The 21,286-nt window shown below is 41.9% G+C and overlaps 1 protein-coding gene across 1 annotated transcript in view; it reads left to right on the top strand.

Annotated features, from left to right (window-relative positions):
* LOC126473567 (coiled-coil and C2 domain-containing protein 2A) overlaps positions 1-21,286 on the top strand; it is a 574,642-nt gene that overhangs the window by 334,713 nt on the left and 218,643 nt on the right. Inside the window, exon 13 of the mRNA XM_050100701.1 lies at positions 14,084-14,326. Within this exon, the coding sequence (XP_049956658.1) occupies positions 14,084-14,326 (243 nt within the window). The remainder of the gene's footprint in view (positions 1-14,083; positions 14,327-21,286) is intronic.

Here is a 21,286-nt window from a genome sequence, read left to right on the forward strand (position 1 = left end):
TCTCTCTGATTTTATCCTCATGGTCTCTTCGCAAGATATACGTAGGAGGGAGCAATATACTGCTTGACTCTTCGGTGAAGGTATGTTCTCGAAACTTTGACAAAAGCCCGTACCGAGCTACTGAGCGTCTCTCCTTCAGAGTCTTCCACTGGAGTTTATCTATCATCTCCGTAACGCTTTCGCGATTACTAAATGATCCTGTAACGAAGCGCGCTGCTCTCCGTTGGATTTTCTCTATATCTTCTATCAACCCTATCTGGTACGGATCCCACACTGCTGAGCAGTATTCAAGCAGTGGGCGAACAAGCGTACTGTAACCTACTTCCTTTGTTTTCGGATTGCATTTCCTTAGGATTCTTCCAATGAATCTCAGTCTGGCATCTGCTTTACCGACGATCAACATTATATGATCATTCCATTTTAAATCACTCCTAATGCGTACTCCCAGATAATTTATGGTATTAACTGCTTCCAGTTGCTGACCTGCTATTTTGTAGCTAAATGATAAAGGATCTATCTTTCTGTGTATTCGCAGCACATTACACTTGTCTACATTGAGATTCAATTGCCATTCCCTGCACCATGCGTCAATTCGCTGCAGATCCTCCTGCATTTCAGTACAATTTTCCATTGTTACAACCTCTCGATACACCACAGCATCATCCGCAAAAAGCCTCAGTGAACTTCCGATGTCATCCACAAGGTCATTTATGTATATTGTGAATAGCAACGGTCCTATGACACTCCCCTGTGGCACACCTGAAATCACTCTTACTTCGGAAGACTTCTCTCCATTGAGAATGACATGCTGCGTCTTGTTATCTAGGAACTCCTCAATCCAATCACACAATTGGTCTGATAGTCCATATGCTCTTACTTTGTTCATTAAACGACTGTGGGGAACTGTATCGAACGCCTTGCGGAAGTCAAGAAACACGGCATCTACCTGTGAACCCGTGTCTATGGCCCTCTGAGTCTCGTGGACGAATAGCGCGAGCTGGGTTTCACATGACCGTCTTTTTCGAAACCCATGCTGATTCCTACAGAGTAGATTTCTTGTCTCCAGAAAAGTCATTATACTCAAACACAATACGTGTTCCAAAATTCTACAACTGATCGACGTTAGAGATATAGGTCTATAGTTCTGCACATCTGCTCGACGTCCCTTCTTGAAAACGGGGATGACCTGTGCCCTTTTCCAATCCTTTGGAACGCTACGCTCTTCTAGAGACCTACGGTACACCGCTGCAAGAAGGGGGGCAAGTTCCTTCGCGTACTCTGTGTAAAATTGAACTGGTATCCCATCAGGTCCAGAGGCCTTTCCTCTTTTGAGCGATTTTAATTGTTTCTCTATCCCTCTGTCGTCTATTTCGATATCTACCATTTTGTCATCTGTGCGACAATCTAGAGAAGGAACTACAGTGCAATCTTCCTCTGTGAAACAACTTTGGAAAAAGACATTTAGTGTTTTGGCCTTTAGTCTGTCATCCTCTGTTTCAGTACCATTTTGGTCACAGAGTGTCTGGACATTTTGTTTTGACCCACCTACCGCTTTGACATAAGACCAAAATTTCTTAGGATTATCTGCCAAGTCAGTACATAGAACTTTACTTTCGAATTCATTGAACGCCTCTCGCATAGTCCTCCTCACACTACATTTCGCTTCGCGTAATTTTTATTTGTCTGCAAGGCTTTGCCTATGTTTATGTATGCTGTGAAGTTCCCTTTGCTTCCGCAGCAGTTTTCTAACTCGGTTGTTGTACCACGGTGGCTCTTTTCCATCCTGTATTACAAGAATAACTATCAACAACAGAACAAAGCCCTTTGAATTTCTCATTTTAGCAGAATGAGTCATAATGTTGTCCTCAGGTGGGACTTATTGCAGGTTTCACAAGCCATCAGACTGTGGAAAATCAGAGCTCTAGATTGACTAAGCTATCCCAACAAGCAGTCATAACAAAGATTTCTCTGGGTGGTTGTTTGTGATTGGAGATGCTGTTATCCCACCAGCATCAACAAGAAAAGTTCCAGTCATCCATCTACAGGGTAATTTTTTCCATCTTGTACAAACGCTAGGGACTGATTGATGAGGATACGGAACAAACAAGATCTAATGAATTTGTCTGGAAATGCGTGGTTTCCATGCTAGAGACCATTTATTCAATCAGACGTTGTTACAGAGACTGTGGTATAATATGCGCTGTACCATGCACCCATAGTATGTGTTCAAAATTGTTCCCATGTGCCTCAACGCATGCATGTGTGTGCCGTAGCATGTTCTATCTCACATGTTCACATCCACCAAGCTGCATCCGAACAGTGTCAAAGGCAGTACGAATACACTACTCCTCTGTCTCCACATCTGGGATGGACTCTGCATACATGATATTTTTGAGATGGCCCCTTAACCTGAAATTGCATGGTTTGAGATCTGGAGAACAAGCAGTTCATGCAAATGGACTCCCTCGTCCAATCCATCAACCAGCGAAGATACGATTGGGATGTGTCTGGACATTAATGGTGAAGTAGGCTGGAGCACCATGATGTAGCAACCACATAACCCTTGCCATCATCCACTTCTTCCATCAGGGGTGGCAAAGTCACCCCACAAGAAACACTGATAGTTGTGGCTTGTTAAGCGATGTGGAAGAAAGACTGGTCCCAAAATATGGTCGCCAATTACACCAGCCCACACATTCCGGCTGCACGAATGCTGATTATTCGCTGTCACCATACCATTGGGGTTTTGCAACTATCCCACAGATGACTGTTATGAAAGTTGAAGATAGCACTCTGCATAAAGGTCACCTCATCTGTGAATAGGATGGATAACACATATCCTGGAATCATGGTTGCTTTGTAAAGATACCAGTGACAAAACTGCTCCTGATGTGGAAAGTCTGTCGCTAATAAGCCTTGCACACACTGTAATTGATAAGGGCAATAACAATTGTCATGGAGAATGTTCCACACAGATGTCTGGCTTGCCCTGTACAGGTGGTCAAAATGCCTGGTACTGACACAGCAATTGCCTTCCTCAGTGTTAATCATATTTTCCTCCAAGTTTAGTGTCTGAACATTTTGGGTACAACCTTCAAGATTTCCTGCTTCCTGAAACAATCCTGTCTCGGACAAATAGCAGGTGTGGTTGTTTTTGGTGGGGACAGATCTCCTGATACAACCTTGCTTCCCACTGCACATTGCCATTTGCCTTTGCGTAAGTAAATACCATGTCGGCAAGCTCTCGATTCAAATATGGGTCTATTGTGTACTATGCTGTATTACATGCACTACAAGGTGAGTCAGCAAGAGAAGTGAACCGGAAATAACATTATGAATTACTATGGCAGGAGAGGGCACTAGGGAATGACATATGAGGAACAGTATTGCCCTCTAGGAGGAACCTATGCATACTGTAACTGTGGTTGTATGATACGACATGTATTAGATCGCAGCCTCTGTGACAAAGTATGATTGAATAAATGGTCTCTAGCATGGAAACCATACATTTCCAGACATAAGTTCAGTAGAACTTTTTTTCTATATCCTCTCTTTGATCAATACCTAGAGTTTGTACACAGTGGAAAAAATCACCATGTATATGCTCAGTTAAACTGTGAAGCTTTTGTTGATTGCAAAAAACTACACAGGCTCACAAAAGAAATATATGTATTAGTGATGATCATAAACATTGCAGGTGATCAAGGAGAACTTTGAATCACTAACTATCATGAGCAGCCACAACTCATCCCTAAAGGTGTGTGCAGAAGGGCATCCCAACAAGTCCAGGAAAGGTAGCTCAGTGCCATTGATGAAGAATCATGCTCCACTACCCATACAGATAAAATAGAGAAGGAAGCTACTATCAGACTTCCAATAGAGTCTGGCCTGACGAAGCAACAATGTCATTAGTATTTGCCATTCAACACCAATTTTCCGATGCTTTCAAATACAGAGGGAAAAGAAAATTCAGACCAAGCAGCCCATAGTAAAATACCATTACAATACTGAGTATCGTCCACCTATTAGCCAGCATGTGTGTAGAATGTCACCAGCTGACTGATGCATAATTTGGAAGGAAATGGAGAAGATGCTATATGATCACATCTTTGATCTTCAGAGACTCCTTGGTCCTCTCTTGATGTCCTTGTTGAGCTGAATTGTGGCACATGGTGTTTCTGCATTGACTAGTGATGATTAAACAAAAGCATGAAAAAAAATCTCCACCCATCAATGCTCATTGATGACACTCTAGACTGCTTGAAAGGAGCAAAGTATTACTCAGTTACAGGCATTCAAACAGGCTATTGGAAAATCAAGGTTGATGAGGCTGACCAAATAGAGACTGCCTTCATAACATCTGAAAGTTTCTAAGAGTACAGAGTCATGCCATTTGGGCTGTGTAATACTCCAGTAACCTTCAGATGTATGATGGACAGCCTGCGTCACCACTTGAAATGGACAATGTGTCTCTTCTCTCTGCTTGACAATATTGTTTTTCTAAAATGTTTGAAGAACATCTTAACCAGCTGACAACTGTATTGAAGTATGTTCAGACTAAGGCCTCTTTATCACCCATGAAAATAGCAATTTTGGGGCATCTAGCGAATGGCAGTGAAGTCCACCCTGATCCAGTGGAAATAAGAACAGTCACAGTTTTTCTGACTTCTTGTCACATTCACAGTGGGAGAAGTTAGTCTTGTATCTATGTTTGTGTCACTCCCAAATCTTGATTCAGACTGCTATATGAGGCCCTGGTGTAATCCATGACTTCCTTTGTCAGCTTTCAAAGTCTGTGCTTTATTTAACACACAATCTGTATGGAATGTCACTGTATAGTCACTTTATTTGCCTCTGCTAACCCACTTCTGGTTTCTACTGTTTCTTTCAGTTGGCTTATGTTGCTTGCATCTGCTGTCCCAAATATAGTTTTCAGTATTCTACTCAGTATCTATCCACCCCCTCTTCATCCTCCTGGATTTGTCAGCACCATTCCAATTATTTCCTGAATTTGCTCCTTCAGTTGTGCATATGTCCTGAGCAATTTCCTGTGCTCCTTCAACACCTCTGATAACCTGCTGCTATTAACTGCTAACTGTTGTATGCCTGAAAACATCTCTTTTGGTCTCCTAATTTTATTCCACAACTCCCACACATTAACCACTTAACTTAATGACTATCTGTAACTGGATGACATCATATCTGGTTTCCCAGAAAACAAAACTTCTCCATCCAGCCAGTGATCTTGCAGTACCGCCACTTCACCCCCAGCAAAGAGGTACAGCACTGCCAAAACTAGCATTCCTCTTTTATGGCCCTTATAGCAGCCTGAGGACAGGGATCAATATCTCCTTCCCTCCCTCAGAAGCCTAGTTTATCTGAACAGCACACCATACATAACACACTAGCAATAAAACCTACCCTAAAACAAACATATAACCTTATCTAAAACCACTTTAGTGTCCTATACTACATACAAAAGAAAAATATTCCAAAATTACACAATCACATACACATTGTCCATGGCTTCATTGCAAACCTAGTGTGAGGTACTTGAAACCCTCACTCCTGTTGCTCATCCTTCCAGTTCCTCTTCTTATACCTTTTCCTTGCCTTCTCTAGTAACCCCCCCCCCCCCCCCCCCCCCCCCCATGAAATTGCCTACGGTGCACCCTTGAATGGTCCCAGACACCCAGTATCACATTTACTGCAGATTTAGTTTCGGTTACTTGGTACTGGTCCTGGTGCCACGTTACGAACTTCTTTGCCTTTCCCTTCAGAGTTTATGAACCATGCCAGCTTGACAACATCACCCACTGGCTTAATCTGTACTGAGGTAATATTCCCACTCACTTCACTGCCTCCTCCTGCTTCTCCAGAGCCTTAGTATTTGCTCACAGGATCTTCCTCCATACTTCCCTCACCATTCTTGTAATCTCCTGGACCGTCTCTCTTTTCCTACCTCCCTTCTGGCTAATCATGTTGAATGGCAGTGGCATATTTTTTATGTACACCGGCTCAAATGGTAAAGATTGTGTGTTATTGTGTACTTTGGAGTTTTATCTGCTCATTATGAAGGCTAGATATGACCACCTTGTCAGTTTACTGGATGGGTCCTTCAAATCTAGTAACAACCTCAAAGCAGTATAGTGTTTCACTACCTTGAATTTCTTACCATACAAGCTACACCTGTAGTATGTTACTCCCCATGTCAAGCTAGACATCTCTCTCTCCATTGTGAAATAATTCCTTTTCACTGTGTTCACCTGTCTTGATGCAAGGGCAATAGGACGTTTCTCATGCCCCACTTTCTGACTTAAAACATGCCTACACATCACATTCTTTTTGAAGAACATTGATACATTTTTAACTCAATAAATGCTCCCAACATACCTCCATTCATACAAACTTAACATTCATTTTCAACAATTGTCATCAACTCCCTGTAATAATTCATGACACAGAAAGAATTGTAATGCCTTGATTGCTCATGGTACTGGAAAATCTTGCACTGCTTTCACTAACCTAGGATCAGTTCTTACACCATCCTTATTAATGTTATAGTCCAAGTAGCCAACTTTCTCCAGTGCAAAGTAACATTTTTCCATTCTGAGTGTCAAATGGGCTGCTCGTAATCTCTTGAACACCTCCATCAGACATTGTCTATGCCCTTGCATATCTCTTGAAAAGCAATTATGTCATCAAGATACTCTAAGACAGCACTCTGTTCAGCAACCACTGGAATGTTTCTGGAGCACTCTTCAACCAAAAAGGCATCATTCTGTCCCCAGAGTGCAGAATATACCATTTTTGGTTTATCCTCCAGAGCCACTTCCAACTGGTTGTACCCACTCCTAAGATACACTGTCAAGAAGTACTGGCTTTGCACTAGGTCATCTATTATCTCTGTGATGTTCAGAATTGGGTAGGTGTCCATCATAGTGTTACTATTCAAGTGGCAGTAATTGCACAAAATTGCTACTTCTCTGAGCCATCTGTAGACTTCTTGGGTACAGCAACGGTTGCTGCTCCCCCAGCAGCTACTACTCTCTTCTACTATACCATCAGCCAGTTGTTGATTTATGAAGTCCTCTAAAACTGGTTACAGCCATCATACCATTCTGTATGGTCTTCAATACACCAAAGCTTCATTTCCTGTCAGAATCCTGCGTTCAGTTATTGGTGTGGAAGGCAAAGGCTCTTGCAGACAAAACAGATCCAGAAATTCTAGCAACAGATTCTCCATATGTGTCCTGTCTGTGCCCTATAAATGCTTCAACACTAGCAGTATCCTGTGCCCTTTTGTAGCCTACACCATCTGTGTGGCAGTCTTCCTCATCCAGAATCTGTAGAATATCCAATAATGTTCCCTTCAACAACTTAACTTCCTCAGCACCAAAATTATCCCCATTGATCGGTACTACTCTGCCTTCATCCACCTCTTGTACATGTACAGTACTGTATTTCATCAAACAACATGCTATATCCAATAATCTATTACCTTCCAGCACTTCTGCTACATGCAGTATATCAAAAGAGAAGGCAGGGTCCACATTCACCCATAGCAACTTTCTGGTGCCTCCTGACAGACAGTCATGTGAATCAAACCACAATGTTATTGCTTACAGTTGACCTTAGACATTCCTTGTGGCAGATCAACATTGGCAACAGTTTCCCCTAGCCTGAATGTCTTACCACTAGGTTCCACTACTCAACATCAAAGGTCGATTAGGACATAATGTTGACACAGGAAGTCTCACCCTAGGATCTAGCCCTCACTTACACAAGACACTACTACCGCAAATTGCTTAGACTGAATATATGAGAAAAGATACCACCACAACTGTATCTTGAGAATGTCTTCATTGTCTCACACGACTTGCTTCGGCAGCACATTACTGCCATTCACAGGTCCCACCACTGCCAAAAGAGTATTATAATTCCTTGGCATGTTTATTGTGGAGTTCTTGTTACTAGTACACATTGGCTAGCTTTCCTCAGGAGTTTCTCCTCAACACCATGTTGTCTCCAGTGATTGGACTCTGAGGAAAGCTAGCCCATGTGTAGTAGTAACGAGGGCTCTATGACAAATGTGGCAGGGAATTCTAATACTCTTTTGGCAGTGGTGAAACCCGAGGATGGCAGTAATGTGCCACGAAACTAGTTGTGTGAAACAATAAAGACATTCTAGAGGCCGGCCAGGGTGGCCGAGCGGTTCTAGGCGCTTCAGTCTGGAACTGCGTGACCGCTACGGTCACAGGTTCGAATCCTGCCTGGAGCGTGAATGTGTGTGGTGTCCTTAAGTTAGTTAGGTTTAAGTAGTTCTAAGTTCTAGGGGACTGATGACCTCAGAAGTTAAGTCCCATAGTGCTCAGAGCCATTTGAACCAACATTCTAGAGCTACAGCAGTGGGGATACTTTTTCTCATCTATATCATCAGCTGAAGTTCCTCATCCATGAAATAGGATGGACATCCATAAATTGCTTAAACTTGGTTGCCTCCAATGAAAAATTCATCAGTGCTGACCCAAATGATTGTATATCATTATTCCCTATCCATCAGAAATTCTGATATGCTGGGTTCCTTCATTTCCTACCTACTAACTCCCTTAAAGCCACTGACACATGCAGCCCTGTGTTCAACAGAGCCCTATATTTCCTACCACTTATCACACCAACTGTAGCACAGTCTGCCTCCGCATTCGTCTTCAGCCAGAGGCTCTGGAGTTCCCTCTTGAGTTTAATGCATATTTCTTACCACCCAGAGCACCTCTTCCATTTCCCCCACACCCCTGCTGTTGGTCCGTATTGTCCCTACTATTATCTCTCTTAAACCATCTGGAGTCCAGAGCATCTCTATTACTGCTCTGTGGCTGGTAGCATTGCCTTTGCACATGTTCTGCATGACCACTATTACATTCGATGCAAACATGCTTCTCTAATCCCTTACACCATCAACACATTAGTCTCCTCATACTCCAATGCCCACATAACTGCTGTGTCCCAGTGCACACCCTCCTTGACATCACTCATGTCAAACCTCTCAGCATCGAGCCCACATTGCTCACCATCTTGTAACAGTACTTTGTTCACCTCCTCACTCTGCGTTAACTCTTAAGTATGTACATTCAGTTTCTTAACCATATCCAAAAAATTCTCAACCACTTTGTTATACCTCTTCAAAACCATAATCAAGTGCTTATGGAAAAACTGTGCAATATTCTGTCTCCTATACCTTTATTCTAGCCCCTGCCTTAGTTGGTCAAAAGTTTGCAGATTGCATAGTGTCTCCATGCACCACTGAAATGATTTGCATCCCTTGTCAGGTATAACATTGCTATCTGTAACAACTGTTCAGCAGACCAACCTCTGCTGACACGTGTGTGTGTGTGTGTGTGTGTGTGTGTGTGTGTGTGTGTGTGTGTGTTTTCACTCTACCTCAACAAAGGATAACTCCAAAAGCTAGCATGTTTTCTTTCTTTTGTTGTTGTTGTTGTTGTTGTTGTTTTGGTCTTCAGTCCAGAGACTGGTTTGATGCAGCTCTCCATGCTACTCTATCCTGTGCAAGGTTCTTCATCTCCCAGTACCTACTGCAACCTACATCCTTCTGCAACTGTTTAGTGTATTTATCTCTTGGTCTCCCTCTGCAATTTTTACCCTCCACGCAGCCCTCCAATACCAAATTGGTGATCTCTTGCTGCCTCAGAATATGCCCTACCAACCAATCCCTTCTTCTAGTCAAGTTGTGCCTCAAATTTCTCTTCTCTCCAATTTTACTCAATATCAATACCTCGTCACTAGTTACGTGATCCACCCATTTAATCTTCAGTATCCATCTGTAGCACCACATTTTGAAAGCTAATATTCTCTTCCTGTCTAAACTATTTATCATCCACATGTTTCACTTCCATACATGACTACACTCCATACAAATACTTTCAGAAAAGACTTCCTGGCATTTAAATCTATACTCGATGTTAACTAATTTCTCTTCTTCATAAACGCTTTCCTTGCCATAGCCAGTTTACATTTTATATCCTCTCTACTTCGACTATCATCAGTTATTTTGCTCTCCAAATAGCAAAACTCATTTACTACTTTAAGCCTCTCATTTCCTAATCTAATTCCCTCAGCATCACCCAATTTAATTCGACTACATTCCATTATCCTCATTTTGCTTCTGTTGATGTTCATCTTATATCCTCCTTTCAAGACGTTGTCCATTCCATTCAGCTGCTCTTCCAGCTCCTTTGCTGCCTCTGACAGAATTACAATGTCATCGGTGAACCTCAAGTTTTTATTTCTTCTTCATGGATTTTAATTCCACTCCAAATTTTTGTTTCGTTTCCTTTACTGCTTGCCAATATACAGATTGAATAACATTGAGGAGAGGCTACAACCATGTCTCACTCTCTTCCCAACCACTGCTTCCCTTTCATGTCCCTTGACTCTTATAACTGCCATCTGTTTCTGTACAAATTGTAAATAGCCTTTTGCTTCCTGTATTTTACTCCTGCCACCTTCAGAATTTGAAAGAGAGTATTCCAGTCAACATTGTCAATAGCTTTCTCTAAGTCTACAAATGCTAGAAACGTAGGTTTGCCTTTCCTTAATCTACTTTCTAAGACAAGGCGTAGGGTCAGTATTGCCTCACGTGTTCCAGCATTTCTACGGAATCCAAACTGATCTTGCCCGAGGTCGGCTTCTACCAGTTTTTCCATTCCTCTGTAAAGAATTCATGTTAGTATTTTGCTGCAGTGGCTTATTAAACTGATAGTTCGGTAATTTTCACATCTGTCAACACCTGCTTTCTTTGGGATTTGAATTATTATATTGGTCTTGAAGTCTGAGGGTATTTCTCCTGTCTCATATATCTTGCTCACCAGATGGTAGAATTTTGTCAGGACTGGCTCTCCCAAGGCTATCAGTAGTTCTAATGGAATGTTGTCTACTCCTGGGGCCTTGTTTTGACTTAGGTCTTTCAGTGCTCTGTCAAACTCTTCACGCAGTGTCATATCTCCCATTTCATCTTCATCTACATTCTCTTCCATTTCTATAATATTGTCCTTAAGAACATCGCCGTTGTATAGACCCTCTATGTACTCCTTCCACCTTTCTGCTTTCCCTTCTTTGCTTAGAACTGGGTTTCCATCTGAGCTCTTGATATTCATGCAAGTGGTTCTCTTTTCTCCAAAGATCTCTTTAATTTTCCTGTAGACAGTATCTATCCCCTAGTGAGATAAGCCTCTACATCCTTACATTTGTCCTCTAGCCATCCCTGCTTAGCCATTTTGCACTTCCTGTTGATCTCATTTTTGAGACATTTGTATTCCTTTTCGCCTGCTTCATTTACTGCATTTTTATATTTTCTCCTTTCATCAATTAAATTCAATATTTCTTCTGTTACCCAAGGGTTTCTACTAGCCCTCATCTTTTTACCTACTTGATCCTCTGCTACCTTCACTGGTTCGTCTCTCAAAGCTACCCATTCTTCTTCTACTGTATTTCTTTCCCCCATTCCTGTCAATCGTTCCCTAATGCTCTCCCTGAAGCTCTCTACAACCTCTGGTTCTTTCAGTTTATTCAGGTCCCAGCTCCTCAAATTCTCACCTTTTTGCAGTTTTTTCAGTTTTAATCTACAGTTCATAACCAATAGATTGTGGTCAGAGTCCACATCTGCCCCTGGAAAAGTCTTACAGTTTAAAACCTGGTTCCTAAATCTCTGTCTTACCATTATATAATCTATCTGAAAACTGTCAGTATCTCCAGGCTTCGTCCATGTATACGACCTTCTTTTATGATTGTTGAACCAAGTGTTAGCTATGATTAAGTTATGCTCTGTGCAAAATTCTACCAGGTGGCTTCCTCTTTAAGTTCTTCCCCCCAATCCATATTCACCTACTACGTTTCCTTCTCCCCCTTTTCCTGCTATCGAATTCCAGTCACCCATGACTATTAAATTTTCACCTCCCTTCACTATCTGAATAATTTCTTTGATTTCATCATACATTTCTTCAATCTCTTCATCTGTGGAGCTAGTTGGCATATAAACTTGTACTACTGTGGTAGGCGTGGGCTTCATATCTATCTTGGTGACAATAATGCATTCACTATACTGTTTATAGTAGCTTACCCACACTCCTATATTTTATTCATTTTTAAACCTACTCCTGCATTACCCCTATTTGATTTTGTATTTATAACCCTGTATTCACCTGACAAAAAGTCTTGTTCCTCCTGCCACCGAACATCACTAAGTCCCGCTATATCTATCTTTAACCTATCCATTTCCCTTTTTAAATTTTCTAACCTCCCTGCCCGATTAAGGGATCTGACATTCCACACTCCGATCCGTAGAATGACAGTTTTCTTTTTTTTTATGTGTTCCTATTTACAACTCAGTGGCTCTGCTTTTCAGTGAGTGGCCCCTTTAATCCTAAAGTATTTTCATTCTACAAGAACTTCCCTTAAACATTTAGAACAAAGCCATATGTAGGCCTATGACCCGAGATCTGCCAGAAATCCCAACACATTTTCAGACATGCTATCAGAGAAAGGAGAAACAAGGTTAGCAACTGACACATCCACTCAAAGAGCCTGTGATCTTTCTCTGCCACCTTATTGTCTGCAATCACTTTATCAGCCCTTAACTGAGCCACCTGATTCACCAATGACTGTATAGCCACTTCTCTGGTGACACTTTGTATTTACAATTTTGTCACTGCTTTCTCCTTATTCGTCTTTATGATTCAAAATTAATGCCTCAAAACAACACAAAACAATGTTCTACTATTAACTCAGATAGAAAAGGTAGTCATGGAGCACTCTATCAACCTATTTCTTTCGCCTAATCATGAACCACCTCAACTCTGCATTGCCTGGCCATGTGTCCAAAATGATTACGTAAAGCAAACAATTGCTACAGACTTGCCACAAGGGCAGAATGCCCAAGCAAATTACACTTCATAGAATGAAAACCATTCATCTCCAGAGTTCCCCTGAAACTGTATAAATCCACTGGTTCCTATGGTTTCATAAAGGTAACCCTCATACAGTCATGCCTCTGAAGCTTCAATCCCATGACTGTGACCACACAAAAACAAAAATAGTATCACTCACCCCAAAATGAAGACACAGTAGGCTTTGGCTCGAACATTGTAGTGCATGGGTACCATACCCGCTACTGTGAAAACACTGTTGGCATCAGTACATGATGGAGTGAGGCAATCACACCTCTCTCTTCTGTCCCTGACCAGCACTGACATATGGGCTGCAGCTTCTGTACTAGCTGCTGAACTTGTGCCCTGCATCGCTAATGACAGGCCTGTAGAAGACTAGCAACCCTTAGAGGTCACAGCCATTGATGTCTACTTTCCTCAAGATCGTAGAGGCCTGATCACCCCTCTCCCCACTCGCTTCACCGTTATGGCACGTGAAGATGGTTATGTGTGGGGTGCAGGACATAGTGCTGGTGGCAAGCTCAGCCTGGTCTCGAACCCATGACTTCTGCTAGTGGTGCCCAGTCATCTCACTGTCCGGCATAGCTCTGGCATGGTGGTGGTGCTCCCCATTTCCAGTGCTGAGGACTGATCCGTGGCTCAAAATCTTGACTTCTATATATGCCTCTGGCACGCATTTGCTTCACTAATACCCAACAACTAGTCATATTACCAATAACAAGAGACCTGCCCTGGTGTGGTGACATTGTCCTGCTGGCTATATAGTTATCACTGTGTAGTACAATTTACTGCTGCACCTGACTGTCCTTGTTTTGCAGTCCACTTGTGTACCTGTTATTGTAACCCACATGTCACCACACTGGCAGCTACCAGCTCGTGATTGTTAATGCAACACTCTAAGGCAGCTTCCACACTACCTCTCAATGCTTTTGCTAAAGTTGTATAATTTTTACTTAAAGAGTAGGTAGTGGCACTGCAGATGCAATTTTTATATGCACAGTAAACAAATAACCTAAAATTAAGCAGTGAGTGTTTAAATTCTTAGAAAATTGATGAACAAGAACACTTTAACATAGCTATTACCAACATATAGACATTAATAATATATTCTCATTTTTTCACAGAGAGCAGAAACGAAGATCAGCAGTTTTGCGTACCAAATTGTTCGTAAAAATTTTTTACAATGAGAAAGAAGTATGCCAATCAAATATTGCATCTTTGACTGATAAATTTGAAGTGAAGTTTGAACAGCTCTTCAATATTTGTGTGCTGCAGCACCCAGATAGTTTGAAGTTGGAGATCTGGGAAGAATCAAGTGCTCTAAACAAAAACATTATTGCCGATGTGTATATTCCTCCTCCAAACAGGTAATGCTGAGTTGTTTTTTTCTGTTGTTCTTAACCACATATACTATTAGTTACATGGCAATCTAATATCTAGCATGTGTTTCTTCACTTGAGTCTATATATTAACTGCAGAAATATTTGAAATTAAAAGTAAATATTTGTCTCCCTGTTAAGTTTTCAAATTGTTGCAATCCGAAATTAGGTGATGAACTGTGTTTTATACTAAAACCTAACTCATTGTACTAGTATTACTTTACCAAATCCGTTGCAATAACATTAATAATGAAACCACTTTAAAGTGCAATATAAAATTATCATGTTCGAGCCAAAAAATTGTTATTCACAGTTTCTACATTGAGTAATAACATGTGTACTAAATTGTTACACAACAATCTCTTAGTAAAGTAAGCCCCATATTACTGTTTTCAACTTTTTAATTTGGTGTTCATTTTAATGCCATATTGTGTAGTTTCTGGGACTGGAATTTTTAACAGTTCAAGAGCCCCACTTATAGCAATTATTTTATTTTTACACATTATAGTGCACTGGTCAGTTTGAATGTGAAATGATATTACATAAAAGTTTTAACTCCAAAGCAAAGTATAATTACAGGACAGTGTTTTGTCTGAAAATCTTTTAGCATTTTGTGAAACAGTGTTATAAAAACGTTATTTGCTACTATCCATACACACAGATGCTAAGTCACAGATAGGCATAAAAACAAAGACTGTCAGAAAGTGAGCTTTTGGCCAATAAGGCCTTTGTCAAAAATAGACAACATACACAGACACACTCATCCCAACACAACTCACACACGTGTGACCACAGTCTCTGGCAGCTGAAGCCACACTACAAGCAGTAGCAGCAGTCCATGATGGGAGAGGCAATTAGGTGGGGTAAGGAGGAGGCTGGGTCAGGGAGGGGGAGGGATAGCAGTGTACGGGTAGGGGACAGTAAGACAGTAAAGTGCTGCTTGCAGGAGTGAGCATGGACGACATGGAGAGAGGGTAGGGCAGTTAGGTGCAGTTTGAAGGTTAGACAGAGTGTATGGAGAGGGGCAGTGGTAGCATGAAAGGAGAGAAGTAAAACGAATGGGTGCATTGGTGGAATAGAGATCTGTGCAGTGCTGAAATTGGATTAAGAAAGGGGCTAGATGGATGAGGACAATGGCTAACAAAGGGTGAGGCCAGGAGGGTTACGGGAACGTAGGATATCTTGCAGGGAGGGTTCGCACCTGCGCATTTCAGAAAAGCTGGTGTTGGTGGGAAGGATCCAGATGGTACAGGCTGTGAAGCACTCACTGAAATGGAGAATGTCATGCTGGATGACATGCTCAGCAACAGGGTGGCCCAGCTGTTTCTCGGTCACAGTTTGTCGGTGGCCATTCATGCGGACAGACAGCTTGTTGGTTGTCATGCTAATGTAGAATGCAGCACAGGGGTTGCAGCTTAACTTGTATTTCACATGTCTGCTTTCACTGGTAGCCCTGCCTTTGATGGGATAGGTGATGTTTGTGACCAGAGTGGAGAAGGTAGTGGTCAGAGGACGTATGGGACAGGTCTTGTATGTAGGTCTATTGCAGGGATATGAGCCATGAGGTAATGGGTAGTGAGCAGGGGTTGTGTAGGTATGGACCAGGATATTGTGTAGGTTTGGTGGATGGCGGCGTACTACTGAGGGTGGGGTGGGAAGTGTAGTGGGCAGAGCTTGTCACCTACACATAGATGATATTTTCCCTGTAGAGATGTATTAAGCTAAAGAGAGCTGATGACCAAAGATAGATAGTCTTCTCAACGAGGAACTGAGTGAGGCTGCAAATGCCTAGGGCAAGTGGGGAACAGTGGCACCAATGACTTTGTAACTTTAATCAACGTAAATAAGCCATTACATTTTGAGCACACAGCTGCAGCATATCTCATTTAAGGGCACAATGAGAGGTAGTCGAAACCATGGCAGAGAATGTAATTCAGTTACTCTCAGTACTGGGCAGTACTGAGTCACAAGGGGAATGCTCCTCTGTGGATGAACAGTGGGACTTTGGGAGGTGGTGGCTAATAAGATAAGACCTGGGAGACCTGGTTTTGTACAAAGCTGGGAGGGTAATTATGGTCCATGAAGATCTCAGTGAGATCCTCAGTGTATTTCGAGGGAGACTGCTGTATGGAAGGGACTTCTTGGTATGGAATGGATGGCAGCTGTCAAAGTGGAGGTATCACAGGTGGTTGGTAGGTTTGGTAGGTTTGATATGGACAGAGGTACTGATACAACCATCTTTCAGGTGGAGGTCAACATCGAAGAAGGTGGCTTGTTGGGTTGAGTAGGATGTTGTTGTTGTTGTGGTCTTCAGTCCTGAGACTCGTTTGATGCAGCTCTCCATGCTACTCTATCCTGTGCAAGCTTCTTCATCTCCCAGTACCTACTGCAACCTACATCCTTCTGAATCTGCTTAGTGTATTGATCTCTTGGTCTCCCTCTACGATTTTTACCCTCCACGCTGCCCTCCAATGCTAAATTTGTGATCCCTTGATGCCTCAAAACATGTCCTACCAACTGTGATCCCTTCTTCTAGTCAAGTTGTGCCACAAACTTCTCTTCTCCCCAATCCTATTCAATACCTGCTCATTAGTTACGTGATCTACCCAACTTATCTTCAGCATTCTTCTGTAGCACCACATTTCGAAAGCTTCTATTCTCTTCTTCTCCAAACTGGTTATCGTCCATGTTTCACTTCCATACATGGCTACACTCCATACAAATACTTTCAGAAACGACTTCCTGACACTTAAATCTATACTCGATGTTAGCAAATTTCTCTTCTTCAGAAACGATTTCCTTGCCATTGCCAGTCTACATTTTATATCCTCTCTACTTCGACCATCATCAGTTATTTTACTCCCTAAATAGCAAAAGTCCTTTACTACTTTAAGTGTCTCATTTCCTAATCTAATCCCCTCAGCATCACCCAATTTAATTTGACTACACTCAATTATCCTCGTTTAGCTTTTGTTGATGTTCTTCTTATATCCTCCTTTCAAGACACTGTCCATTCTGTTCAACTGATCTTCCAAGTCCTTTGCTGTCTCTGACAGAATTACAATGTCATCGTCGAACCTCAAAGTTTTTATTTCTTCTCCATGGATTTTAATACCTACTCCGAATTTTTCTTTTGTTTCCTTTACTGCTTGCTTAACATACAGACTGAATAACATCGGGGAGAGGCTACAACCCTGTCTCACTCCTTTCCCAACCACTGCTTCCCTTTCATGCCCCTCGACTCTTATAACTGCCATCTGGTTTCTGTACAAATTGTAAATAGCCTTTTGCTCCCTGTATTTTACCCCTGCCACCTTCAGAATTTGAAAGAGAGTATTCCAGTTAACGTTGTCAAAAGCTTTCTCTGAGTCTACAAATGCTAGAAACATAGGTTTGCCTTTTCTTAATCTTTCTTCTAAGATAAGTCGTAAGGTTAGTATTGCCTCACGTGTTCCAACATTTCTACGGAATCCAAACTGATCTTCCCCGAGGTCCGCTTCTACCAGTTTTTCCATTCGTCTGTAAAGAATTCGCGTTAATATTTTGCAACTGTGACTTATTAAACTGATAGTTCGGTAATTTTCACATCTGTCAACACCTGCTTTCTTTGAGATTGGTATTATTATATTCTTCTTGAAGTCTGTGGGCATTTCGCCTGTCTCGTATGTCTTGCTCACCAGATGGTAGAGTTTTGTCATGACTGGCTCTCCCAAGGCCATCAGTAGTTCTAATGGAATGTTGTCTACTCCCGGGGCCTTGTTTCGACTCAGGTCTTTCAGTGCTCTGTCAAACTCTTCACGCAGTATCATATCTCCCATTTCATCTTCATCTACATCCTCTTCCATTTCCATAATATTGTCCTCAAGTACATCGCCCTTGTATAAACCCTCTATACACTACTTCCACCTTTCTGCCTTCCCTTATTTGCTTAGAACTGGGTTTCCATCTGAGCTCTTGATATTCATGCAAGTGGTTCTCTTTTCTCCAAAGATCTCTTTAATTTTCCTGTAGGCAGTATCTATCCCCTAGTGAGATAAGCCTCTACATCCTTACATTTGACCTCTAGCCATCCCTGCTTAGCCATTTTGCAATTCCTGTTGATCTCATTTTTGAGACATTTGTATTCCTTTTTGCCTTCTTCATTTACTGCATTTTTATATTTTCTCCTTTCATCAATTAAATTCAATATTTCTTCTGTTACCCAAGGATTTCTATTAGCCCTCGTCTTTTTACCTACTTGATCCTCTGCTGCCTTCACTACTACATCCCTCAGAGCTACCCATTCTTCTTCTACTGTATTTCTTTCCCCCATTCCTGTCAATTGTTCCCTTATGCTCTCCCTGAAACTCTGTACAACCTCTGGTTCTTTCAGTTTATCCAGGTCCCATCTCCTTAAATTCCCGCCTTTTTGCAGTTTCTTCAGTTTCAATCTGCGGTTCATAACCAATAGATTGTGGTCAGAATCCACATCTGCCCCTGGAAATGTCTTACAATTTAAAACCTGGTTCCTAAATCTCTGTCTTACCATTATGTAATCTATCTGATACCTTTTAGTATCTCCAGGATTCTTCCAGGTATACAACCTTCTTTCATGATTCTTGAACCAAGTGTTGGCTATGATTAAGTTAGGCTATGTGCAAAATTCTACAAGGCCTCTGGTTCTTTCAGTTTATCCAGGTCCCATCTCCTTAAATTCCCGCCTTTTTGCAGTTTCTTCAGTTTCAATCTGCAGTTCATAACCAATAGATTGTGGTCAGAATCCACATCTGCCCCTGGAAATGTCTTACAATTTAAAACCTGGTTCCTAAATCTCTGTCTTACCATTATGTAATCTATCTGATACCTTTTAGTATCTCCAGGATTCTTCCAGGTATACAACCTTCTTTCATGATTCTTGAACCAAGTGTTAGCTATGATTAAGTTAGGCTATGTGCAAAATTCTACAAGGCCTCTGGTTCTTTCAGTTTATCCAGGTCCCATCTCCTTAAATTCCCGCCTTTTTGCAGTTTCTTCAGTTTCAATCTGCAGTTCATAACCAATAGATTGTGGTCAGAATCCACATCTGCCCCTGGAAATGTCTTACAATTTAAAACCTGGTTCCTAAATCTCTGTCTTACCATTATGTAATCTATCTGATACCTTTTAGTATCTCCAGGATTCTTCCAGGTATACAACCTTCTTTCATGATTCTTGAACCAAGTGTTAGCTATGATTAAGTTAGGCTCTGTGCAAAATTCTACAAGGCGGCTTCCTCTTTCATTTCTTAGCCCCAATCCATATTCACTTACTATGTTTCCTTCTCTCCCTTTTCCTACTGACGAATTCCAGTCACCCATGACTATTAAATTTTCATCTCCCTTCACTACCTGAATAATTTCTTTTATCTCGTCATACGTTTCATCAATTTCTTCATCATCTGCAGAGCTAGTTGGCATATAAACTTGTACTACTGTAGTAGGCATGGGCTTTGTGTCTATCTTGGCCACAATAGTGCGTTCACTATGCTGTTTGTAGTAGCTAACTCGCACTCCTATTTTTTTATTCATTATTAAACCTACTCCTGCATTACCACTATTTGATTTTGTATTTATAACCCTGTAATCACCTGACCAAAAGTCTTGTTCTTCCTGCCACCGAACTTCACTAATTCCCACTATATCTAACTTTAACCTATCCATTTCCCTTTTTAAATTTTCTAACCTACCTGCCCGATTAAGGGATCTGACATTCCACGCTCCGATCCGTAGAATGCCAGTTTTCTTTCTCCTGATAACGACGTCCTCTTGAGTAGTCCCCGCCCGGAGATCCAAATGGGGGACTATTTTACCTCCGGAATATTTTACCCAAGAGGACGCCATCATCATTTAATCATACAGTAAAGCTGCATGTCCTCGGGAAAAATTACGGTTGTAGTTTCCCCTTGATTTCAGCCATTCGCAGTACCAGCACAGCAAGGCCATTTTGGTTAATGTTACAAGGCCAGATGAGTCAATCATCCAGACTGTTGCCCCTGCAACTACTGAAAAGGCTGCTGCCCCTCTTCAGGAACCACATGTTTGCCTGGCCTCTCAACAGATACCCCTCCGTTGTGGTTGCACCTACAGTACGGCCGTCTGTATTGCTGAGGCACGCAAGCCTCCCCACCAACGGCAAGGTCCATGGTTCATGGGGGGGGGAGTAGGATGATGTGAAGCAAATGGGGGAGGTGTTAAGGTTCAGCAGGAATGTGGGTCAGGTGCCCTCAACCACGATCCAGATCATGAAGACGTCATCAATGAGTATCAATGAAACTGAACCAGGTGAGGGGTTAGGGATTCTGGCTGTTTAGGAAGGGTTCCTCTAGATGGCCCATGAATACATCGACATAGGACGGTGTCATGCAGGTGCCTGTAACCAGAACCCAGATTTGTTTTTATGTAATGCCTCCAAATGTGGAGTAATTGTGAGTGAGAATATAGTTGGTCATAGTGACTAGGAAGGAGGTTGTTGGTTTTGAGTACATGAGGTATTGGGAAAGGTAGTGGTTCAACAGCAGTAAGGCCATAGGCAGTAGGGATGTTAGTGTAAAGGGAGGTGGGTCTAATAAAGATGAGCAGGGCACCATGTGACAAAGGAACAGGAACTGTGGAGAGTCATTGGAGGAAATTATTGGTATCTTTTATATAGAAGGATATGTTGTAGCTAATAGGCTGAAGGTGTTGGTCTATGAGAGCAGAGATTTCTCATTAGGGACACAGTAACTGGCCACAGTGGGGCATTGCAGGTGGTTGGGTTTATAGATTTTAGGAGCATGTAGAAGGTAAGAATGCGGGAAGTGATAGGGGTAAGGAGAGAGATGGATTCTGGGGAGAAATTCTGGGATGGACCTTAGGATTTGATGAGAGACTGTAGATCCTGCTGGATTTCTGAAATCGAATCAGTGTGGAAGTGTTTGTAGGTGGATGAATC

Source organism: Schistocerca serialis, chromosome 4, assembly GCF_023864345.2.
Source record: "Schistocerca serialis cubense isolate TAMUIC-IGC-003099 chromosome 4, iqSchSeri2.2, whole genome shotgun sequence".
Taxonomy (NCBI): Eukaryota; Metazoa; Arthropoda; class Insecta; order Orthoptera; family Acrididae; genus Schistocerca; species Schistocerca serialis.